Source organism: Amblyraja radiata, chromosome X (assembly GCF_010909765.2).
Source record: "Amblyraja radiata isolate CabotCenter1 chromosome X, sAmbRad1.1.pri, whole genome shotgun sequence".
Lineage (NCBI taxonomy): Eukaryota > Metazoa > Chordata > Chondrichthyes > Rajiformes > Rajidae > Amblyraja > Amblyraja radiata.
The window spans coordinates 10,064,938-10,084,795 of NC_045999.1; the positions used below are offsets into that span (position 1 = coordinate 10,064,938).

The 19,858-nt window shown below is 49.8% G+C and overlaps 1 protein-coding gene across 1 annotated transcript in view; it reads right to left on the reverse strand.

The window, feature by feature from the left end:
* The window catches only part of ptpn9 (protein tyrosine phosphatase non-receptor type 9), a 101,608-nt gene that overhangs the window by 19,389 nt on the left and 62,361 nt on the right, over positions 1-19,858 (reverse strand). The window contains exons 7-9 of the mRNA XM_033014762.1: positions 9,145-9,464; positions 2,906-2,996; positions 1,023-1,092 (exon numbers count right to left, since the gene is read on the reverse strand). Coding sequence (XP_032870653.1) covers positions 1,023-1,092; positions 2,906-2,996; positions 9,145-9,464 — 481 coding nt within the window. The remainder of the gene's footprint in view (positions 1-1,022; positions 1,093-2,905; positions 2,997-9,144; positions 9,465-19,858) is intronic.

The following is a 19,858-nucleotide window of genomic DNA, read 5'->3' on the forward strand; positions in this document are numbered from 1 at the left end:
CTGAGCGGCACGGTGGCGCAGCGGTAGAGTTGCTGCCTGACAGCACCAGAGACCCCCGTTCAATCCTGACTACAGGCGCTGCCTGTACGGAGTTTGTACGTTCTCCCCATGACCCGCGTGGGTTTCCCCCGAGATCTTCGGTTTTCCCCCACATTCCAAAGACGTACAGGTTTGTAGGTTAATTAGCTTGGTTGTAACTGTAAAATTGCCCCTTGTCAGTGTGTACAGGGTAGTGTTAATGTGCGGGGATCGCTGGTCAGTGTGGACTCGGTGGGCCGAAGGGTCTGTTTTGGCACTTCTTCTTCTGTCGTATGTCTTTTAGACCTTCAGCTCCGTTGAGGCGAGCCAGGCCAATGTGTCATCGTCCAGCTCAATCACACCTCGTTCACCATTCGGTGGCCGGTGTTTGGGGCAACTGGTGACCATGTGCTCCACTGTCTGTGTTGGGTCTCCACACTCGCAGGAGGCTTTGTCCACGCACCTCCTGCGATATAGTGTTTTAGTATTATATCTCTAAACTAAACTAACTAGTATTGAAAATAAGGAATTTGACTACAAGGGTGTGGCAGATGATACAAAGCTCCTGGGGCAACAGAGTGAAACACTAGATGTCCTACACCAAACAAGCTCTCCATCAAGTGGCACCGCAACCTTGCATTCTTGGGAAGGTAAAAGTCAAGGACATCAAGTCCAACCCTCCATCAAAACCTTTCATGGAGGTCATATGAACTATAGAAGGGTCTCAACCCAAAACGTCCAGGTCGAGACCCTTATCTCCAGAGATGTTGCCTGTCCCTGTAAATGAATGACTCCAGCATTTTGTGTCTATCTGGTTGTTAGGTGAATTAGTTACGTTAAATTATCCGTAGTGTAGATGGGTTGCTGGGAGAATCAGAGGGGTGTTAATAGGCATGTGAAAGACAGCAAGTTACAAATGTGGGAACGGGATAGATAGGGAAAGGCCTATATTATTCCTTCAAAACAATGAAATGAGAAGGTTTTCCAGATGTTACTGAACGTACCTTGAGTGCCGATGTAGGCATTCTTTTGCTTGTACCCATCCATGAAGCTGGCATTGATATAATCTGTTCTCTGCAGGAAGAATAAAATTATACATTATAAATTACCCCAGCATTGCACTTAAATCATTTAATTTTGGGGAGAATTTAGTTTAGTTTAGATATACAGCGTGGAAACAGGCCCTTCGGCCCACCAAGTCCATGCTGACCAGCGATTACTAGTTCTATGCTACAAACTAGGGAACATTTACAGAAGCCAATGACCAACAAACTCGCATGTCTTTGGGATGTGGGAGGAAACCGGACGACCCACGCAGGTCACAGGGTGAACATGCAAACTCCACATAGATAGCAGCCATAGTCAGGATTGAACCCGGGTCTCTGACGCTGCGACTATACTATTGAGCCACTGTGCCGAATATATTACTGAAAATCTTTGCATCGCCAAGTTCCAGTACACTCCAAAAATTGGACAGCATGGCAATATTGCAACGATAAATACATTAAATATGGGCTTTACATTTATTTCCTCTGATATTTAAGTATACTATTTAACACTGATTTATCTGAATTTATAATCTTTTGATCAATATGTTTATAGTCTGCTATGTGCTATATTCCAACAACTATCAGTTCTTGAAGCAACATGTCACATCTTACTGTAATGCATTGAAAATAGACACAAAGAGCTGGAGTAACTCAGCGGGACAGGCAGCATCTCTGGAGAGAAGGAATGGGTGACGTTTCAGGTCGAGACCCATCTTCAGACTTCGTCTGGACCCGCAGTCTGAGTGACTCCAGCATTTTGTGTCTACCTTCGATTTAAACCAGCATCTGCTGTTCTTTCCGACTGCTTTATTGGGATGTGGTTTCAACTGTGTTCTTCTCCGAGCCTCTATAAATAGTCTCTGCAGACCGCTGTATTGCAGTTTAAATACGCCCGTATTCCTGGGCAAACAGACTCCCTCTCCTGCACAAACAGGCTGCTTGGTTTGGATCCTGATCCATATCCGATTTTAGAACATTGCAAGGTGTGGACTAGCAGATGGTTCAATAGACGGTTACTGAGGAGGTTAAACATCCGTGCAGAGATCTCCCTTTGCCAAAATCGTTCAATCTTCTCTGATAAAAATGTCACTTTTGTCCTGGCCTTCCTCCATTCCAGCTTTCTTTCCCCACCCTCCCCCCCTACAATCAGTGTCCCGACCCAAAGTAGGCTGGATCTCTGGTCCATGGAGCGCAGGAGGATGAGGGGAGATCTTATGGAGGTGTACAAAATGATGAGAGGCATAGATCAGGTGGATGCACAGAGTCTCTTGCCCAGACTAGGGGAATCGAGGACCAGAGGACACAAGTTCAAGCAGACGGGGAAAGGATTTAATAGGAATCTGAGAGGTAACTTTTTCACACAGAGGTGGTGGGTGTATGGAACAAGCTGCCAGAGGAGGTAGCTGAGGCTGGGACTATCCCATTGTTTAAGAAACAGTTGGACAGGTACATGGACAGGACAGGTTTGGAGGGTTATGGACCAAGCGCAGGCAAGTGGGACTAGTGTAGCTGGGACATTGTTGGCCAGTCTGGGCGATTTGGGCCAAAGGGCCTGTTTCCACACTGTATTACTCTATGACTCTATCCCAAAAGACCTGCAGGTTTGTGGATTAATAGGCACCTGTCAAATTGCCCCCAGAGTGTAGGGAGTGGATGAGAAAGCACGACAATATAGAACTCGTGTGAGCAGGCGATCAATGGTCAGCGTGGTCTCGGTGGGCCGGAGGGCCTATTTCCAGGCTGCTATCTCTAAAACTAAAAGCAAACCACTCCAGATCCACAGGGCCTGGAACCAAGTGATGATTCAGCCTCCCTGTGTGGGTCCAAATCTCTCTTACCTCATCATGATTGAAAGGCTTCAACTTTACTCTGGTCTGGTCCAGGCACAGTACATCCCCGTATCGATTCTTCTGCTGGTTGTACGGCTGTCTACAAGCAAAGAAAAAAAAACTATTACAAGAAAAATCATCTTGGAGTCATACAGCAATACAGCACGGAAATAGGCCCTTCGGCCCAACTCGTCCATGCTGATCAAATTTCCTCACCAAGCTCATCCCTCAAGTTGTAGTAGTAGAATTAGGCCATTTGGCCCATCGAGTCTACTCCCCCATTCAATCATGGCTGATCTATGCCTCCTATTCCCATTTGCTGCCTTCTCCCCATAACCCTTGACACCCGTTCTAATCCAGAATTTGTTTATCTCTGCCTTAAAAATTTCCACTGACTTGGCCTCCACAGCTCTATGTGGCAATGAGGTCCACAGATTAACTACCCTCTAACTAAAGTAGTTCCTCCTCAACTCATTTCTAAAAGAGCGCCCTTTAATTCTGAGGCTATGACCTCTGGTCCTAGACTCTCCCACCAGTGGAAACATCCTTTCCACATCCACTCTATCTATGCCTTTCATTATTCTGTAAGTTTCAATGAGGTTCCCCCACAACCTTCTAAACACCAGCGAGTAGAGGCCCAGTGCCGTCAAACACTCATCATATGCTAACCCATTCATTCCTGGAATCATTCTTGTAAACCTTCCCTGGACCCTCTCCAGAGCCAGCACACCCTTGCTCAGATATGGGGTCCAGATTTGCTCACATTTGGCCCATATCCCTCCAAACCATTCCTATCCATGCACCATATGTTAAGAGGGAAGACAAGCCACTCCATTTCTCATTCTTTGAGCCTAGTATTAGGGAGCTTATTGAAGCAGCTGGGGGACAAACTAATACACTCCCCCCCCTCCCCCCCCCACCCCTCCCTCTTCCCCTCCTATTTTTGGAAGGCCTGGCTATTGCATAATGTCATGGTCTTCGGACTTTAGAGATACAGCGTGGAAACAGGCCCTTCAGCCCACGCGGACCAGTGTGCACTACACATCAGGGACAATTTACAATGTTTACTGAAGCCAATTAACCGACAAACCTGTACATCATTGGAGTATGGGAGAAAACCGGAACACCCAGAGAAAACCCATGCGGGTCACGGGGAGAACGTACAAACTCCGTTCAGACATCACCAGTAGTCAGGATTGAACCCAGGTCTCTGGTGCTGTAAGGCAGCAACTCTTACCACTGCACCACCGTGTCACCAGTTCTATAGCTTCCTCTGGCAGCTCATTCCAGATTATACTCAGTATGATTATGACTATTTACATGCTACGACGCGGATCAGGATCAGACGCGGCCTATCCCGGAGACGCGCCCGGGGCTTCAGCGGCGGGCGCAGCGTGGACTCTCGGCGTGGAGCGGGTGAGCCCTCGCTGGGGCTCGCTGGAGGGGAGCGCTCCGTTTCGCTGACCCGGGGCAGCCGGCAGCCTGAAGTCGCAGCCTGAAGCCGTGGTCTGCAGAGCTCCAGCTGGTGCAGCGTCTATAGCCCGGGATCTCACGTTGGGGACCCGGGGGAAGAAGCCATCACTGCCGGCCCGCGGCCGACTTCTACCGCGGGTCCGGCATGGACTTACCATCACCCCTGGAGGGGAGCTTCGACCGCCGGCCCTGCAGTCTACGGTGCTTCTGGCTGCGGCGGGGACTTTAAATCTTGACCGCCGGCCTGCGGCCTACAACAACTTAAAGCCGCGGTCTCCGGTGAGGAAGAGCCGATCCTGGACTGACTCTGGACTCTGGTCCTGACCACGGGGGGGAAATGGAGGAGGACTGGCCAAATTTTGTGCCTTCCACCACAGTGATGAATGCTGTGGTGGATGTTTGTGTTACAGTTTTATTGTGGTTGTGTGTTCTTTATTATTGTATCGCTGCAGACAACCCAAATTTCCACCAGCCTGGCTGTGTGGCAATAAATTATATCTAATATCTAATCTAATCTAGCCACTGAAGCAGATCCACAAACTCATATTACAATCTCTTTCAACACTCATTCAGGTGAAAGTTACAACAATAAACTTCTCCCTCGTGACCCGTTAAAAGCATTGAAGACTCGAGGTCATTGGTCCCACCTGCTGCGGGCTCCCCTGCACTGAGGGTAGCAGCTCGTTGCGGGGGTGCTTGCCCTGCACCAGCACCATCCCGTTTGCTATTTCTTTTTACCAAACATTTTCTATTCCATTCATCAGATCCTGCCGACTACGCCAATTGTTACAAGGGAACGGGTTCAAGGAAATTGACGAGTAGAACAGAAAAAGGCTCACTCGTTTGTTTAGTTGCAAATCAGTATTATTGGCAAGAGAGAATAAAAAGAATACTAAAGTATGCGCGGGGTCCGGTTTAAAGCAGCCCATCTCTCGCTCTCTGCTTCCATCCGCAGCGCTGATCGCGACTCAGCCCGTCGTACATGAACTTGAACTAACTTCTGGTTTCCTGGCGCCTGCCTTAATACAGGTAAGAAATCAGGTGTTGAAATAACCGGCAGTAAGTCCTGGCCAGTACCGCTGCTCCCGATTCAAACTATCACCAATGGCAGGGGACTGCATCCAGGCGAGGTCCCCCCCCCCCCCCGGAACCAAAGCACTATCAGCCGCAGACTGGCGCGTCAAGCACTACACAGCACTACAGACTTGCTGCGTAAAGGTAATACACACGGCGCTGCCGGTTTGCGGTGCAAAGGTTTAAACAGAACGCTGTCGGCTTAACACGTGGGTATTTAAACAAAGAGCTGTCGGCCGCAGCGCTATGGGTTCTAAATGTAGCGCGACCAGCCACAGCGCCATGGGCTTTAAACACAGCGCTATGGTCACCGTGCTATGGGTCACACACTGTGCGGGGAAATTCTCGTATAACACTGGGTGACCAGAACTGCACACAGTCTACCATTCACCCTCAGTTCCCCAAAGTTTCAGATCAGTCTCGTTTAGTTTAGAGATACAGCGCGGACATATGCCCATCGGCCCACTGAGTCCGCACCGACCAGCACACTAACACTATCCTACACCCACTAGGGACAATTTACACTTATACCAAGCCAATTAGCCTGCAAACCTGTATGCCTTTGGAGTGTGGGAGGATACCGAAGATCTTGGAGAACCCACGCGTTCACGGGGGGAACGTACATACTCCGTATAGACAGCACCCACAGTCGGGATCGAACCTGGGTTTCCGGCGTTGCAAGTGCTGTAAGGCAGCAACTCTACCGCTGCACCACCAGTGTGCTGGGTGCCGATAGTGTTTGCAAGCTGCAACACTCTGCCTCAGCCGCTGGTGAAGGCAGATACTCTCAGTGTTTAAGAAGGGTGCAGGCGATGAGCACTGAATTGTCACGGCATTGAAAGCTACCGACCAAGTAAATGGGATTAGCGCAGATAGAGAGGGCAGCACACACATGAAGAGCCTGTTTCTGTGCTGTATTGTTTTAAATACAAGGCTAAAGCAGAGTAGTGGGACAGCTGTTAAAACTCCATCCAAGACTTCACAAGGTGTGACGGGCCAAACACACTTTCTGTTCTCTGGCCATCCATGGTTCCATTGAGCGGAGAGAGGGGAAAGCAAATGAATTCTAAAATACTCAGCCAGTTTGTACGCTGTTGCCAACGCACTGCCACGACTGTAAACACAAGAAGAGAAATCCCCGTGGGAAGATGCCAACCAGATCCCCGTGGGAAGATGCCAACCAGATCCCCGTGGGAAGATGCCAACCAGATCCCCGTGGGAAGATGCCAACCAGATCCCCGTGGGAAGATGCCAACCAGTGGAGGGCAGACGAAGGAAAGTTGTCTCTGGTCCAGACCTCCTCACTGCCGCTCGCAAAGACCAAAGTCGACATTAGTCAGTCAGAAAATATTAAACTAATCTAAATAACCCAGATGGCCAAACATGAAAGACATCAGTCCTGGTTGTCTGGTTATTTGTGTTTTTTTTAAATTCAGCGAGTCTGCCTGATCTCACGTCTCCCAAAATGTTCTCATGGGGCAAGTTCCGCAGTTAGTGTCTCACCACAAGTGGAGTACACTACACTTGTACTCCACTTCACCACACCGGCCTGCGTTCTGCTCTGGTGGATTGTTATCCAGCATGTTTTGCCTTTGTTTCCAGCTTCTGCAGTTTGATGTATCTTCCGGTGCTTGATATAAACACAATCTTCAACCTCTGAAATCCACGTTCAATCAGATAACACATCATTTCCAACATCAGAATTTCAGAGAGCCACACTTTACAGAGTCGTTCACTGTTATACTCGGGCCAGATTATAGGCAGCAAACTATCCTGTTCTTCAAGCTTGCAATGTGGAGTCATAGTCGTACAGCACGGAAACAGGCCCTTCGGTCCAACTTGCCCATGCCAGCCCCAGCTACACTAGTCCAACCTGCCCTCATTTGGCCTACAGCCCTATCCTATCCATGTACCCATCCAAACGTCTTTTAAATGTTGTTACAGTACCCCCCTCAACTACCTCCACATCCCCACCACCCTCTGTGTGAAAAGTTGCCCTTCACTTTTGTAGTAAATGTTTCCCCTCTCATCTTAAACCTATTTCCACAGGTTCTGACTTCCGTTATCCTGGGTACAGGGCTGTGTATTCGCCCTATCTATCCTCCTCATCATTTTATACACCTCTGTACGATCAACCCTCAGCCTCTGACGCTCCAAGGAGTAAAGGCCTAGCCTGCATAACCTCTCCCTGTAGCTCAGGCACTCAAGTCCTGGCAACATTGTCGTAAATCTCCTGCTTGCTCTTGCTTGAAAATTATTGGCCTCTGGAAGTTTCAGTAAGCAGCTATCAGTGACAAGACAAAATAAAAATGTCACTTGCAAAACAAAATGTAAAAAATCATTCAAGTTAACTGATTCTATCGATGCTGTGTAAACAGTCTGAAGTGTTGATTCACAAAACAGAAGCCTTTGTACCTGAATCCCTTTGGAGATATGTGTTGGACGGAACTAAAGCCGCTGGTTTACACCGAAGATCACACTAAAATGCTGGAGAAACTCAGCGGGATAGGCAGCATCTCTGGAGAGAAGGAATGGGTAACGTTTCGGGTCAAGACCCTTCTTTAGACTGAGTAAAACCTCCCAGTCTGAAGAAGGGTCTCCACCCGAAAAGTCACCCATTCCTTCTCTCCAGAGATGCTGCCTGTCCCGCTGAGTTACTCCAGTGTGTCTATCTGTGTGTCTCTATCTTTTCTTTGGAGATATGCTTTATAATATCAAAATCAGACTAAAAGTAAACGGCATTTAAGATATTTGATACCGACCAGGGAGTAATGGCGCAGGCTCCACAATCATCAACAATTACAGTACTTATATGAGTTAGTATAGAAAGGGAACACTTTTTGACTCCGGGGGGGTGGACTCTGGTGGAAAATATCCTGAAGCTGTAGAATGAGGTCGCGTAATTTGCATGCTAAGAACACGTACGTGGGACAGGCCCTTTACACTAATCAGCTTGTACGACAGACAGTGCCACGCTTTTGTGCACCCATTTGGACATACCACATCTTTAGTTTAGTTTAGCTTGGAGATACAGCGCGGAAACGAGCCCTTCGGCCCACCGGGTCCGCGCCGACCAGCGATCCCCGCATATTAATTATCCTGCACACACTAGGGACAATTTTTACATTTATACCAAGCCAATTTGCCTACAAACCTGTATGTCTTTGGAGTGTGGGAGGAAACCGAAGATCTCGGAGAAAACCCACACGGCCACAGGGAGAAGGTACAAACTCCGTAGTCGGGATTGAACCCGGGTCTCCGGCGCTGTAAGGCAACAACTCTACCCGGTTGCCATCATGGTCGCCCCTGTCTTGTAGGATTCTGCTAGACAATAAGGACGGCTTGGTGGCGCAGCAGTAGAGTTGCTGCCTCACAGCACCAGAGACCCGGGTTCGAACCAGACAAAGGGTGCTGTCTGTACGGAGTTTGCACGTTCTCCCCGCGACATGCGTGGGTTTTCTCTGAGATCTTCGGTTTCCTCCCACACTCTAAAGATGTACAGGTTTGTAGGTTAATTGCACTGATATAAATGTAAATTGTCCTGAGTCTGTGTGGGGTAGTGTTAGTGTGTGGGGATCGCTGGTCAGCGCGGACTCGGTGGGCCGGAAGGGCCTGTTTCCGCGCTGTATCTCCAAACTAAACTAAATTCAACCCTTCAACTTCAACCCTGTGGTTTAGGTGGGAAGAAAGGCGGGACTAACAGCGAGCAGTTGAATGTGCCTGAAGGCGTCTCCCGCCGGATGTCCTCGTACTCCTCGAAGATGCCGCTCTTCTGCACGGTGTTGACGTGCTCCAGCAGCTCCTCCACCGTCATCCCCTCCAGCCCCGGCACGTGCACCGACACCTCGTCCTTGGGGAAGCCGGCGATCAGCTCGTCCAGCGAGTCACTGCGTCCCTTTGGCGAGGTGAGGAACTGCTTGTTCCAGCTGGAATGGTCCATCTTCAGGCTGCCGCCCAAATGCTCGGGCAGGCAGTCCCTGGGCAGGTAGAGCTTCAACTCAAAGGTCTTCACCATCTGGACCTGCAACACAAACACACAACAGGGTCAACGCAGTTCCTATCTCACATTCCAAGCACCACAATAACCAGAGAGTGGGGGGGGGGGGGTCTTCCATGTATTTGGAGAGTCTACCATCAGAGGGCACAGCCTCAAAATAAAACAATGCAACATTAGAAAGGAGCTAAGGAGGAATTTCCTTAGCCAAACGGTGGTGAATCTGTGGAATTAATTGCCACAGATGGCGGTGGAGGCCAAGTCAATGGATATTTTAAAAGCAGAGATTTACAGGTTCTTGGTTGGTACGGTTGTCAGGGGTTACGGGGAGAAGGCAGGAGAATGGGTTTGAGAGGGAAAGAGAGATCAGCCTTGATTGAATGGATAGACTTGATGGTTCAATAGTGTTTTATTGTCACATGTGCAAACACACAGAGAAATTATTTTCTCTCATACAGTCCAGTACATTATTCCCATACCTCAGCACATCCTCGGTCAGCAAGTGTACTGAGATAGTCTACTGAGCCCGCATGCAAGAGGCACCATTTTCAAAGTCCAGTTCTAGCTCTTGTTCGTATGAGTGGTGCCTGATCCAGGCGAGCCCCAGGCTGCTGCAGCCATAGCCTGGATGGGCTGAATGGCCTAATTCTGCTCCTGAGACTTATGAACCTATGAACTTTGTGGGTGTCGGGACGTGCCACTTTACACAGGGATCTTCTAAGTGCAGGTCCTCCCCGTGTTATGGAAAGGGAATGTTCTGCTCCTGAGAACTATTTGTTGCTCAAACAGCTTGCAACAATGGGTCTGCCTGGCAACATATTTCAATGACACGAAGGTAAAACAAAGGCAACGCAAGGTTAAACCAGGGCGTTTAATGCAACCATTTGTTTAAGAAGGAACTGCAGATGCTGGAAAATCGAAGGTACACAAAAAAGCTGGAGAAACTCAGCGGGTGCAGGGTTTGGGTTTCGACCCGAAACGTTGCCTATTTCCTTTGGGTTTCGGCCCGAAACGTTGCCTATTTCCTTTGGGTTTCGGCCCGAAACGTTGCCTATTTCCTTTGGGTTTCGGCCCGAAACGTTGCCTATTTCCTTCGCTCCATAGATGCTGCTGCACCCGCTGAGTTTCTCCAGCTTTTTTGTGTACGTTTAATGCAACCATCCTGATATAGTCATGAACCAAGTTTCCATCCAGGGGAGAAGATGCCTGCAATCCCACCGCAGCCGCCAAATCCATCCTGCTGGTCTCCCAAACACTCTGCCCCCGGAGGCTGGTGGAAGCCTACAAGCATAGCTTTGGGAGGCCATGTTACAGTTGTACAGAACATTGGTGAGCCACACCTCGAGTACTGTGTTCAGCTGTGGTCACGCTGTTATGGGAAAGATGTTGTTAAGCAGGAAAGGGGGCAGAGGAGGTTTACTAGGATGTTGCCAAGACTTGAGAGGTTGGGCAGTCTAGGACTTTATTCCTTGGAGTGCACGATGATCACGACTGATCAATGTTAAAGTGCAGATGGATTCATATTTATAAGATTCAAGAAATTAGGGTGACGGGGAACTGGCACAGAAGAGGAGTTAAGGCCAGCATCGATCAATCATGATCGTATTGAATGGTGACGCGGGCTTGAGGACGAATCCTGCTCCAAATTGCTTGTGCTCTTATAAGTAAACATCTGGAGTTTCTCCATTCCAGCTGCTGGCATCTGCTTTAAAGACATGTCACCCTATTTTAATGCCATACCTATTCAACTCACACCACTGGAACCCATTTCACATCCATTATCAGCCAACAGTTCAGGCTAGACTAAACCCATGAATGCTCATCACATCTTGTATTGTTAACCACCAGCGTATTTTCCAATTCACTGGAGTTTAAAAGGATGAGAGGGGATCTTATAGAAGCATATAAAATTATAAAAGGACTGGACAAGCTAGATGCAGGAAAAATGTTCCCAATGTGGGGTGAGTCCAGAACCAGGGGCCACAGTCTTAGAATAAAGGGGAAGCCATTTAAGACTGAGGTGAGAAAAAACGTCTTCACCCAGAGAGTTGTGAATTTATGGAATTCCCTGCCACAGAGGGCAGTGGAGGCCAAGTCACTGGATGGATTTAAGAGAGAGTTAGATGGAGCTCTAGGGGCTAGTGGAGTCAAGGGATATGGGGAGAAGGCAGGCACGGGTTATTGATAGGGGACGATCAGCCATGATCACAATGAATGGTGGTGCTGGCTCGAAGGGCCGAATGGCCTCCTCCTGCACCTATTTTCTATGTTTCTATGTTTACATTATCTGAACATCTTTGGAAAAGTCCAGCATTCACTGCCCATCCCGATTTGTCCTCCAAAAGGTGGCAGGGAGCTCTCTCTAACCACATGAACAAAGAACGATACAGAGTGCTGGAGTAACTCACCGGGTCAGGCAGCATCCCCGGAGAACATGGATGGGTGACGGTTCTGGCTGAAGTTGGAAAGAAAGTTGGAAGAGAGGAGAGACAGGACAAAGCCTGGCAGTTAATAGCTTGTCAAGGTTTTGATAGGCAGATGGTGTACAGATAGGGTTGTATTCACTGGAATCTAGAAAGGACGAGAGGGGATCTTATAGAAACGTATAAAATTATAAAAGGACTGGACAAGCGAGATGCAGGAAAAAGGTTCCCAATGATGGGGGAGACCAGAACCAGGGGCCATAGTCTAAGAATAAAGTGGAGTCCATTTAAAACTGAGATAAGAAAAAACTTTTTCACCCAGAGTTGTGAGTTTGTGGAATTCTCCGCCACAGAAGGCAGAAGGGGCTGATTCACTGGATTAATTTAAAAGAGAGTTAGATAGTGTAGATGTTCCTTTAACATAGTGACCTCACCACTACTAACCACTCCCTATATCCCAAGTATAAATGTAACCTCCCCACCCCTTGATCTCTCTCTAGCTCGTGTGACGGACCACGTACAGCTAGTGCAGTAATGAATGTGAGTTATAACAATAAAAGCAGTAAAGACTACTGTGCGTTATTGTAGCTCTTTACATGGTGTCACAATAGTGGCTCTACGTCTCCTATTCTCTTGCTATCCTGTTTTTTTTTATTTGACCCAGTAACCTACCCCTTCTATACTCTCGTGCCATGGCTACCTCGTGCCGTAAACCTGATCCTCTCGTCTTCGATTCGGACATTGCCCACCGTTGGGATGTCTTTAGACGCGACTTTCAGCACTACGTGACGATTGCCCATCCCGCAGCCACCGCCGAGATGCGGGCGTCCCTACTCCTCAACATTGCCGGCCCCGCCGCCCTGGAACGGTCTGAGTCGTTTGTCTATGCTGCAGGTGAAGATGAGCGAGACCCGGTATGTCTTATGGCTAAATTCACCGCAATGTGCGACGTCCCCACTAACTGTATTCTCGCACGGTATAAGATGTTCAATCGGCGCCAGGTCGTTGGCGAGTCCGTTGATAACTACATCGCCGCTTTGAGACACATGGCCAGACGTTGTCGCCTGGACGCTCTCACACCAGACCAAGTGACCAGGGATATTCTTGTATATGGCCTCTTAGACTATAAGCTTAGGGCTGAACTTCTGCGTAAGCCCGACCTGTCCTTAGACGAGGCTCTCCACGCCGCCCGCATGGCTGAGGCGGTGGACTCGGCTTCGCCGCCGGCCGGTCATGACATCAACTTTGCCAGTGCTACCGCCCGCCGGCGGAACACTGGCCCGCCACGGCAACAGGTCTCTCCCGCACCCGGCGTCGCCAGCCCACGGCGTTGCCCTAACTGTAACTTTTCCTCCCATCAGTTCAATGTGTGCCCAGCGTTGGGAAAGACATGCAACTTTTGCAGAAAATTAAACCATTTCTCTGCAGCCTGCCGCTCCAAGGGCAGGCCAGTACCCGCACCACGGAGAATGTTAAACAACGTTGCTCAGGCTGATAGCGAGTTCGATTCCCAACACGAGCCCGAAGATTTACCTTTGTCCGATACTAGTTCCCCCTCCCAAGGGGAGGCGGGCATCTTTTCGATCTTAGATGCACATGCCTTGATAGCAGACCCTTCGGTTAGGGTTACTGTTAATGGTTCGACCTTCACTGCGAAACTAGACACGGGGGCAGTTACGAATGTAATGTCAACAAGCCTATTCAAAAAGATTAGGACCGATGAGAAAGTCACTGTTGACAACTCCCGCCTACATGCTTATGGGGGAGGGCTTCTCGTTCCCGTGGGAAAGGCAACCCTGCACTGCAAGATCCTGAAGGCCTCTCGGCCCCTCACTTTTTATCTGCTAGACTCTGACAGCGTCACCTTGCTGGGTGCCCGGGCGTGTCAGGACCTCGGCCTGGTCTCCTTTCACCGTGACATACACCTGGTGCGGACCCTCATGGACCCCCTGCTGGAATACCCCGACCGCTTCGACGACAAGCTGGGCAAGCTGCCCAGCTGCTACAAGATCGTCGTCGACCCCGATGTTGAACCTGTGATCCGCCCGCCACACCGCGTCTCCTTCGCCATGAAGGACAAGGTGGAATCAACGCTGCGCGACATGGTCACCTGGGGCATTCTCAAAGAGGTGAGCGATCCCACCCGGTGGGTCTCCACCATGGTCGTTGCCGCCAAAAAGGACAAAAGTGAAATCCGCATTTGTATCAACCCCAAGGACCTGAACCTGGCGATCAAACGACCGCACTACCCTATGCGAACTGTAGAGGACGTCGCTGCACAGGTCGGTCCGGCCACTGTCTTTTCGGTCCTCGACGCCAAGAGCTCGTTCTGGCAGATACCGCTTGACGAGCGATCCTCCTACTTGACCACCTTCAGCACGCCTTTTGGACGTTTCCGTTTCCTCCGCATGCCATTCGGGATCAACTCCGCCAGCGAGGTGTTCCAGCGGACCATGGAGCAGCTGTTTGCCGGTCTGCCGTGTGCCATAATCATGGACGACATCCTGGTCTACGGGAAGGACGTAGCCGAGCATGACCTCCACCTTCGCCTGGTCCTCGACCGGGCTCGTGATATAAACCTCAAGCTCAACGCCAAGAAGTGCCGTTTCCGCGTCCCGGAGGTCACGTATGTGGGGCACGTCTTCACCGCCTCCGGTCTCAAGCCCGACCCGCAGAAAACTGCTGCCGTCTCCAGTATGTCTTCGCCCGCCGACGTGCCAAGCCTGCAGCGCTTCCTAGGCATGGTCAATTACCTGGGGAAGTTCATCCCCGACCTCAGCGAAATGAGCGCTCCTTTGAGGGAACTGACCAAGAAGGACGTTGCCTGGGTTTGGTTCCCGCACCATCAGTCGGCTTTCGAAGCCCTGAAGTCCCAGTTGGTCCGAGCACCTACTCTTAAATTTTTCGACCTGAAGCGCCCCATCGTTCTGACTTGCGATGCCTCGAAGTTCGGCCTCGGTGCCGCCTGCCTGCAGCTCTACGACAAGCTGCAGCTACCCGTCTCCTACGCTTCCCGCACCATGACCCCTGCTGAGCAGCGCTATGCTCAGATCGAGAAGGAGCTCCTGGCCGTGGTGTTTGCCTGCTCGAAGTTCAAGGATTACATCCTGGGAAACGACTTCCTTATCGAGACTGACCACCAGCCGCTGGTCACCATCCTAAACAAGCCGATTCACGCCGCCTCATCCCGCCTGCAGCGTATGATGCTGCAGCTTCAACGCTTCACCTTTCGGATTGTGTACCGCAAAGGCAAGGACATGTTTGTGGCCGATACTCTGTCTCGTGCACCCCTGGTATCCACTGCCCGTCACCCGTACGAGTCCTCCGACCTGATGGTGCTTAACCTTAACATTGTGCCTTCTCAGCAGATGCAATCCCTGGTCAAGCACACTGCCCTGGATCCTGCCCTGCAGCAGCTTGCCGACGTCATCAGGCAGGGCTGGCCAGACCGTCGCTCATCTCTACCTGCCGGTGCTGATCCGTACTTCCTGGTCCGCGATGAGCTTGTCCTGCACGACGGCGTCGTGGTGAAGGGTCACAAAGTGGTCGTGCCCGCTGCGCTGCATGCTCACTACTTCGAATCCGCCCACCGCGGTCATCCTGGGGCCGAAGCCACTCTGTCACACGCCCAGAGTCAGTTCTACTGGCCCGGCATGGCCGATTACATCCGGGACAGGGTCTCCGCCTGCGCTACCTGCAATAGCCTCGCTCCCCGTCCGCAACGCCAGCCACTTCTGCAACAGCCTGCCCCTGAACTTCCATGGATGGCCCTCGCCACTGACATTTTCGAGTGGCATGGAAAGCACTTTCTAGTCCTTGTTGATTCCTATTCCAGCTGGTTCGAAGTTGATCAGCTGCACTCCCTCTCCTCTTCGGCCGTCATCGGGAAGCTGCGCCGCCACTTCGCCACCTTCGGCTCCCCGGCTACCCTCCAATCTGACAACGGCAGCCAGTTCACCAGTGCCGAGTTCCGGGGGTTCGCTGCCAGCTGGAACTTTCGCCATTTCACCAGCAGTCCTGAATACCCGCAGAGTAACGGCCTGGCGGAGCGCGCTGTCCGCAGTGCCAAGGACTTGCTGGAACATTGTAGACTGTCCGAATCCGATTTTTACTTAGCTCTTCTTAATATCCGCAACATCTCCCGCGACCCTGTCCTGGGCTCGCCAGCCAAACGGCTGATGTCTCGCACTACGCGACCTCCGCTCCCTGTCACCCAGCGGTCACTCGTGCCTTCTCCCCTAAAGCCTGCTGCTGTCCAGGAGCGCATTGCTCACAAGCACGAAGTGCAGAAGCGCTCCCACGACCAGTCATGCCGCCCCCTTCCGCGTCTGTTTCCCGGCCAAGTCGTCCGGATGCAGTCCCCCTCCGGTCCCTCTAAGCTTGCCACCGTTGTCGGTGATGCTGGATCGCCGCGCTCCTACCTTGTCGACCACGACGGCACAATTTACAGGCGGACCCGCCAACATCTCCGTCCCGTCAACGAGCCTCCTCCGCCTCCTGCCGTCCCCTTCTGCCCTCCCCTGCCCGAAACACTGCCTGCCGCCCCTCGCATGCCTCGGTCTCTGCCTTCCCAGCTCTCTCATCCTCACTCGCCGCCTGCTTCCCCTGGCTCGCCTGCCCGTGCACCCGATTCTGCCGCTATTTCCCCGCCTCTGCCTACGCCTGCTCTTTCTACGCCCGGTTCCCCGGCTCCTTTCCCCGCCTCGGCTGCTGCTCTTCCTGTAGAGGGAGGAGATGGCGAGCTGCGGACCCGGTCCGGTCGACTGGTTAAGCCGCCCGTCCGCTATGGTGATTTTGCTTAGCTGTATGCTCCTCTGCTTGTTTAACTGTTTGCCTGCCTGCTCGTAGCGCATGAGACGTGGTCCCTATGTCACTACTGTATTGTTTGTTTCCAAGGGAAAGGATGTAGATGTTCCTTTAACATAGTGACCTCACCACTACTAACCACTCCCTATATCCCAAGTATAAATGTAACCTCCCCACCCCTTGATCTCTCTCTAGCTCGTGTGACGGACCACGTACAGCTAGTGCAGTAATGAATGTGAGTTATAACAATAAAAGCAGTAAAGACTACTGTGCGTTATTGTAGCTCTTTACAGATAGAGCTCTAGTGGATAGCGGAATCAAGGGATATGGGGACAAGGCAGGCACGGGTTACTGATTGTGGATGATCAGCCATGATCACAATGAATGGCAGTAGAGGCTCGAAGGGCCAAATGGCCTACTCCTGCACCTATTTTCTATGTAAAGACCAGAGATGAAAATTCAGTAGGTGTGAGACAAAAGGATTGAAGCTAGAGGATGGCATGTAGGTGGAAAGGGAGGGGAGAGTAGGTGTGAGTCCAGGTGGGACACAGGGGAGAGGGGTAGGGGTATAAGGAGACGTAGTGGGTAAGAACAATGAGTGGGAGGGTATGTAGTTACCTAAAAGCGGAGATACAATATTCATACCGTCTGTTCGTAAGCTACAATCAGTCTGAAGAAGGTTCGCGATTGGCAATATTACATTTCCATGTGCTCCAGAGATGCTGCCTGACTCGCTAAATTACTCCATCTTTTTTTGTAAGCTAACATCTGCAGTTCCTTGTATCTACACCTAACAAAGGTGCCTGGTACTCCACTTTTTGGCCTATTTTTTGATAGTCAGATTATGCATTGAAAGGTTAACCCCTTCAGTTAGAAAAATCTTAACTAACATAGATGTAAAGGGACAGTTTTTTTTGGTTTGTGCATCTCTTACGACGTCTAGAGTGGAGAATCTATTCACTGCTTCTTTATGAGGTCAAAACATTTCAGCTGGTGTATTATCTAACATGAAAAAAATTGTGCATGATTTTTATTTCAAAGAAAGATGCAATTAGTTCAATAATCTAAGAGGTATAAATAGGTCTTCTGAACATATAGAAAGAGCTATAATGCATTATTCAAATTATTTAATGGAAAATATATCAAATGTGATTATTGTGCCTTCCTTAATCCAGAGCAGTTAAAATTGAACAGATATTTTTTTTACAAAGAGTCATTTGAACTTTAAAAATACTCTGTGTAGGAAAGAACTGCAGATGCTGGTTTAAATCGAAGATAGACACAAAATGCTGGAGTAACTCAGCGGGACAGGCAGCATCTCTGGAGAGAAAGAATGGGTGACGTTTCCATGATTGGCGTCTCCTCGCAACTTTGCACAAGTTGATTTCAAGAGTTAAAACTGGAGTGCACGGCACCTCAAGTTGGAAGTGGCGGGCTTGCGTTGATCACAGTGTGCTTTGGCAAAGGGTTGTTAACCCTGCATTAAACAGAAGCTTCGGTAGGAATGAAGCAACATACAAATCATGCACCCAGCCACCCCACCAGGCCCTGCTCCGTCTGTGGTGGAGTCTGCAAGTCCACGTGGCCCACATCTCGAAGCCCAAGCTTGAAGGCACGCACCACCAGATTCAGGAACATCTTCTTCCCCTCGGTGACCAGGCTTCAGAACGGTCCTACCATAAGCTAGGGTACTGTCCGATTCACCTCTACCCACATTGTGCTTTGTCTCAAGATCTAGTGCGCTACAATCGCTGGAGTTTAGAAGAATGAGGGGGGACCTCATTGAAACGTACAGAATAGCGAAAGGCTTGGATGGAGTGGATGTGGAGAGGATGTTTCCACTAGTGGGAGAGTCTAGGACTGGTCAAATTAAGTCAAGAGAGTTTATTGTCATGTGTCCCAGATAGAACAATGAAATTCTTGCTTGCTGCAGCACAACAGAGTATTGTAAGCATAATAGCACAGAACAGTTCAGTGTGTCTATGTAGCATAGACCATATATATACACATATAAATAAACAGATAAAGTGCCATAGGCTGTTATAGTTCAGAGTTTGTTTGTTGGCGTGTTTAATAGCCTGATGGCTGTGGGTCATAGCCTCAGAATTAATTAGCAGGGAGAAGAGGAGGAATTTCTTTAGTCAGAGGGTGGTGAATCGGTGGAATTCTTTGCCACAGACGGCTGTGGAGGCCAAGTCAGTGGATATATTTAAGGCAGAGATAGATAGATTCTTGTTTAGTATGGGTGTCACGAGGTTATGGGGAGAAGGCAGGAGAATGGGGTAAGGAGGGAGAGATAGATCAGCCATGATTGAATGGAGGAGTAGACTTGATGGGCCGAATGGCCTAATTCTGTTCCTGTCACTTATGATCTTATGATAATGCTGAGAACTATATTCTGCACTCTGTATCTTCCTCTTTGCTCTATCTACTGTACTTGAATTTGACTTGATTGTAGTTATATATGGCATATTGGACAGCAGGAAAGCAAAGCCTTTCACTGTGTCAGTATACATGTGACATTAATAAACAGAAGCGTCTGAGCCTCTGAAGCAGTGCAGAAGCAAGTCATTCTCCAACCCAAGGTGAATGCTGGAGAATACGACCGTTTGCAAGAGGCACAATTATGTGATCAAGTTGTTTTCTTGCAAACTTACGAGAAGATGAAGACACAAGGAGCTGCAGATGTTGGTTTCCAAAAACAGACACAAAGTGCAGGAGTAACTCAGCAGGTCAGGCAGCATCTCTGGAGGACATGGATAGGTGACGTTTCGGGTCTGAAGAAGGATCCCAACCCGAAACATGCTCTCCACAGATGCTGCCTAAAGGGCCTGTCACACTTTCACGACCTAATTCATGACCTTTTTTACTCGTGGACATTTTTCATCAGGCTAGAAAAACGCCCCGACCTACTTGATGCCACGAGTACCTACGACTAGCATCACGACCTACAGACGACCTACCTACGACCTTGTGACGACCATGCTGCGAGTATGAGTCAAGGGCAAACTCGGCAGAGGTCGTGAATTAGGTCGTGAAAGTGGGACAGGCCCTTGACCCGCTGAGTTACTCAAGGAAATAACATAGTATGCACAGTTAGAAATCTATGCAGTGTATGTATTAAAACAACAAACTCGTAAGTCACAGCCGTCGTGACTCCGGCCACATCCAGTGGCATCATGCAAACTGTTA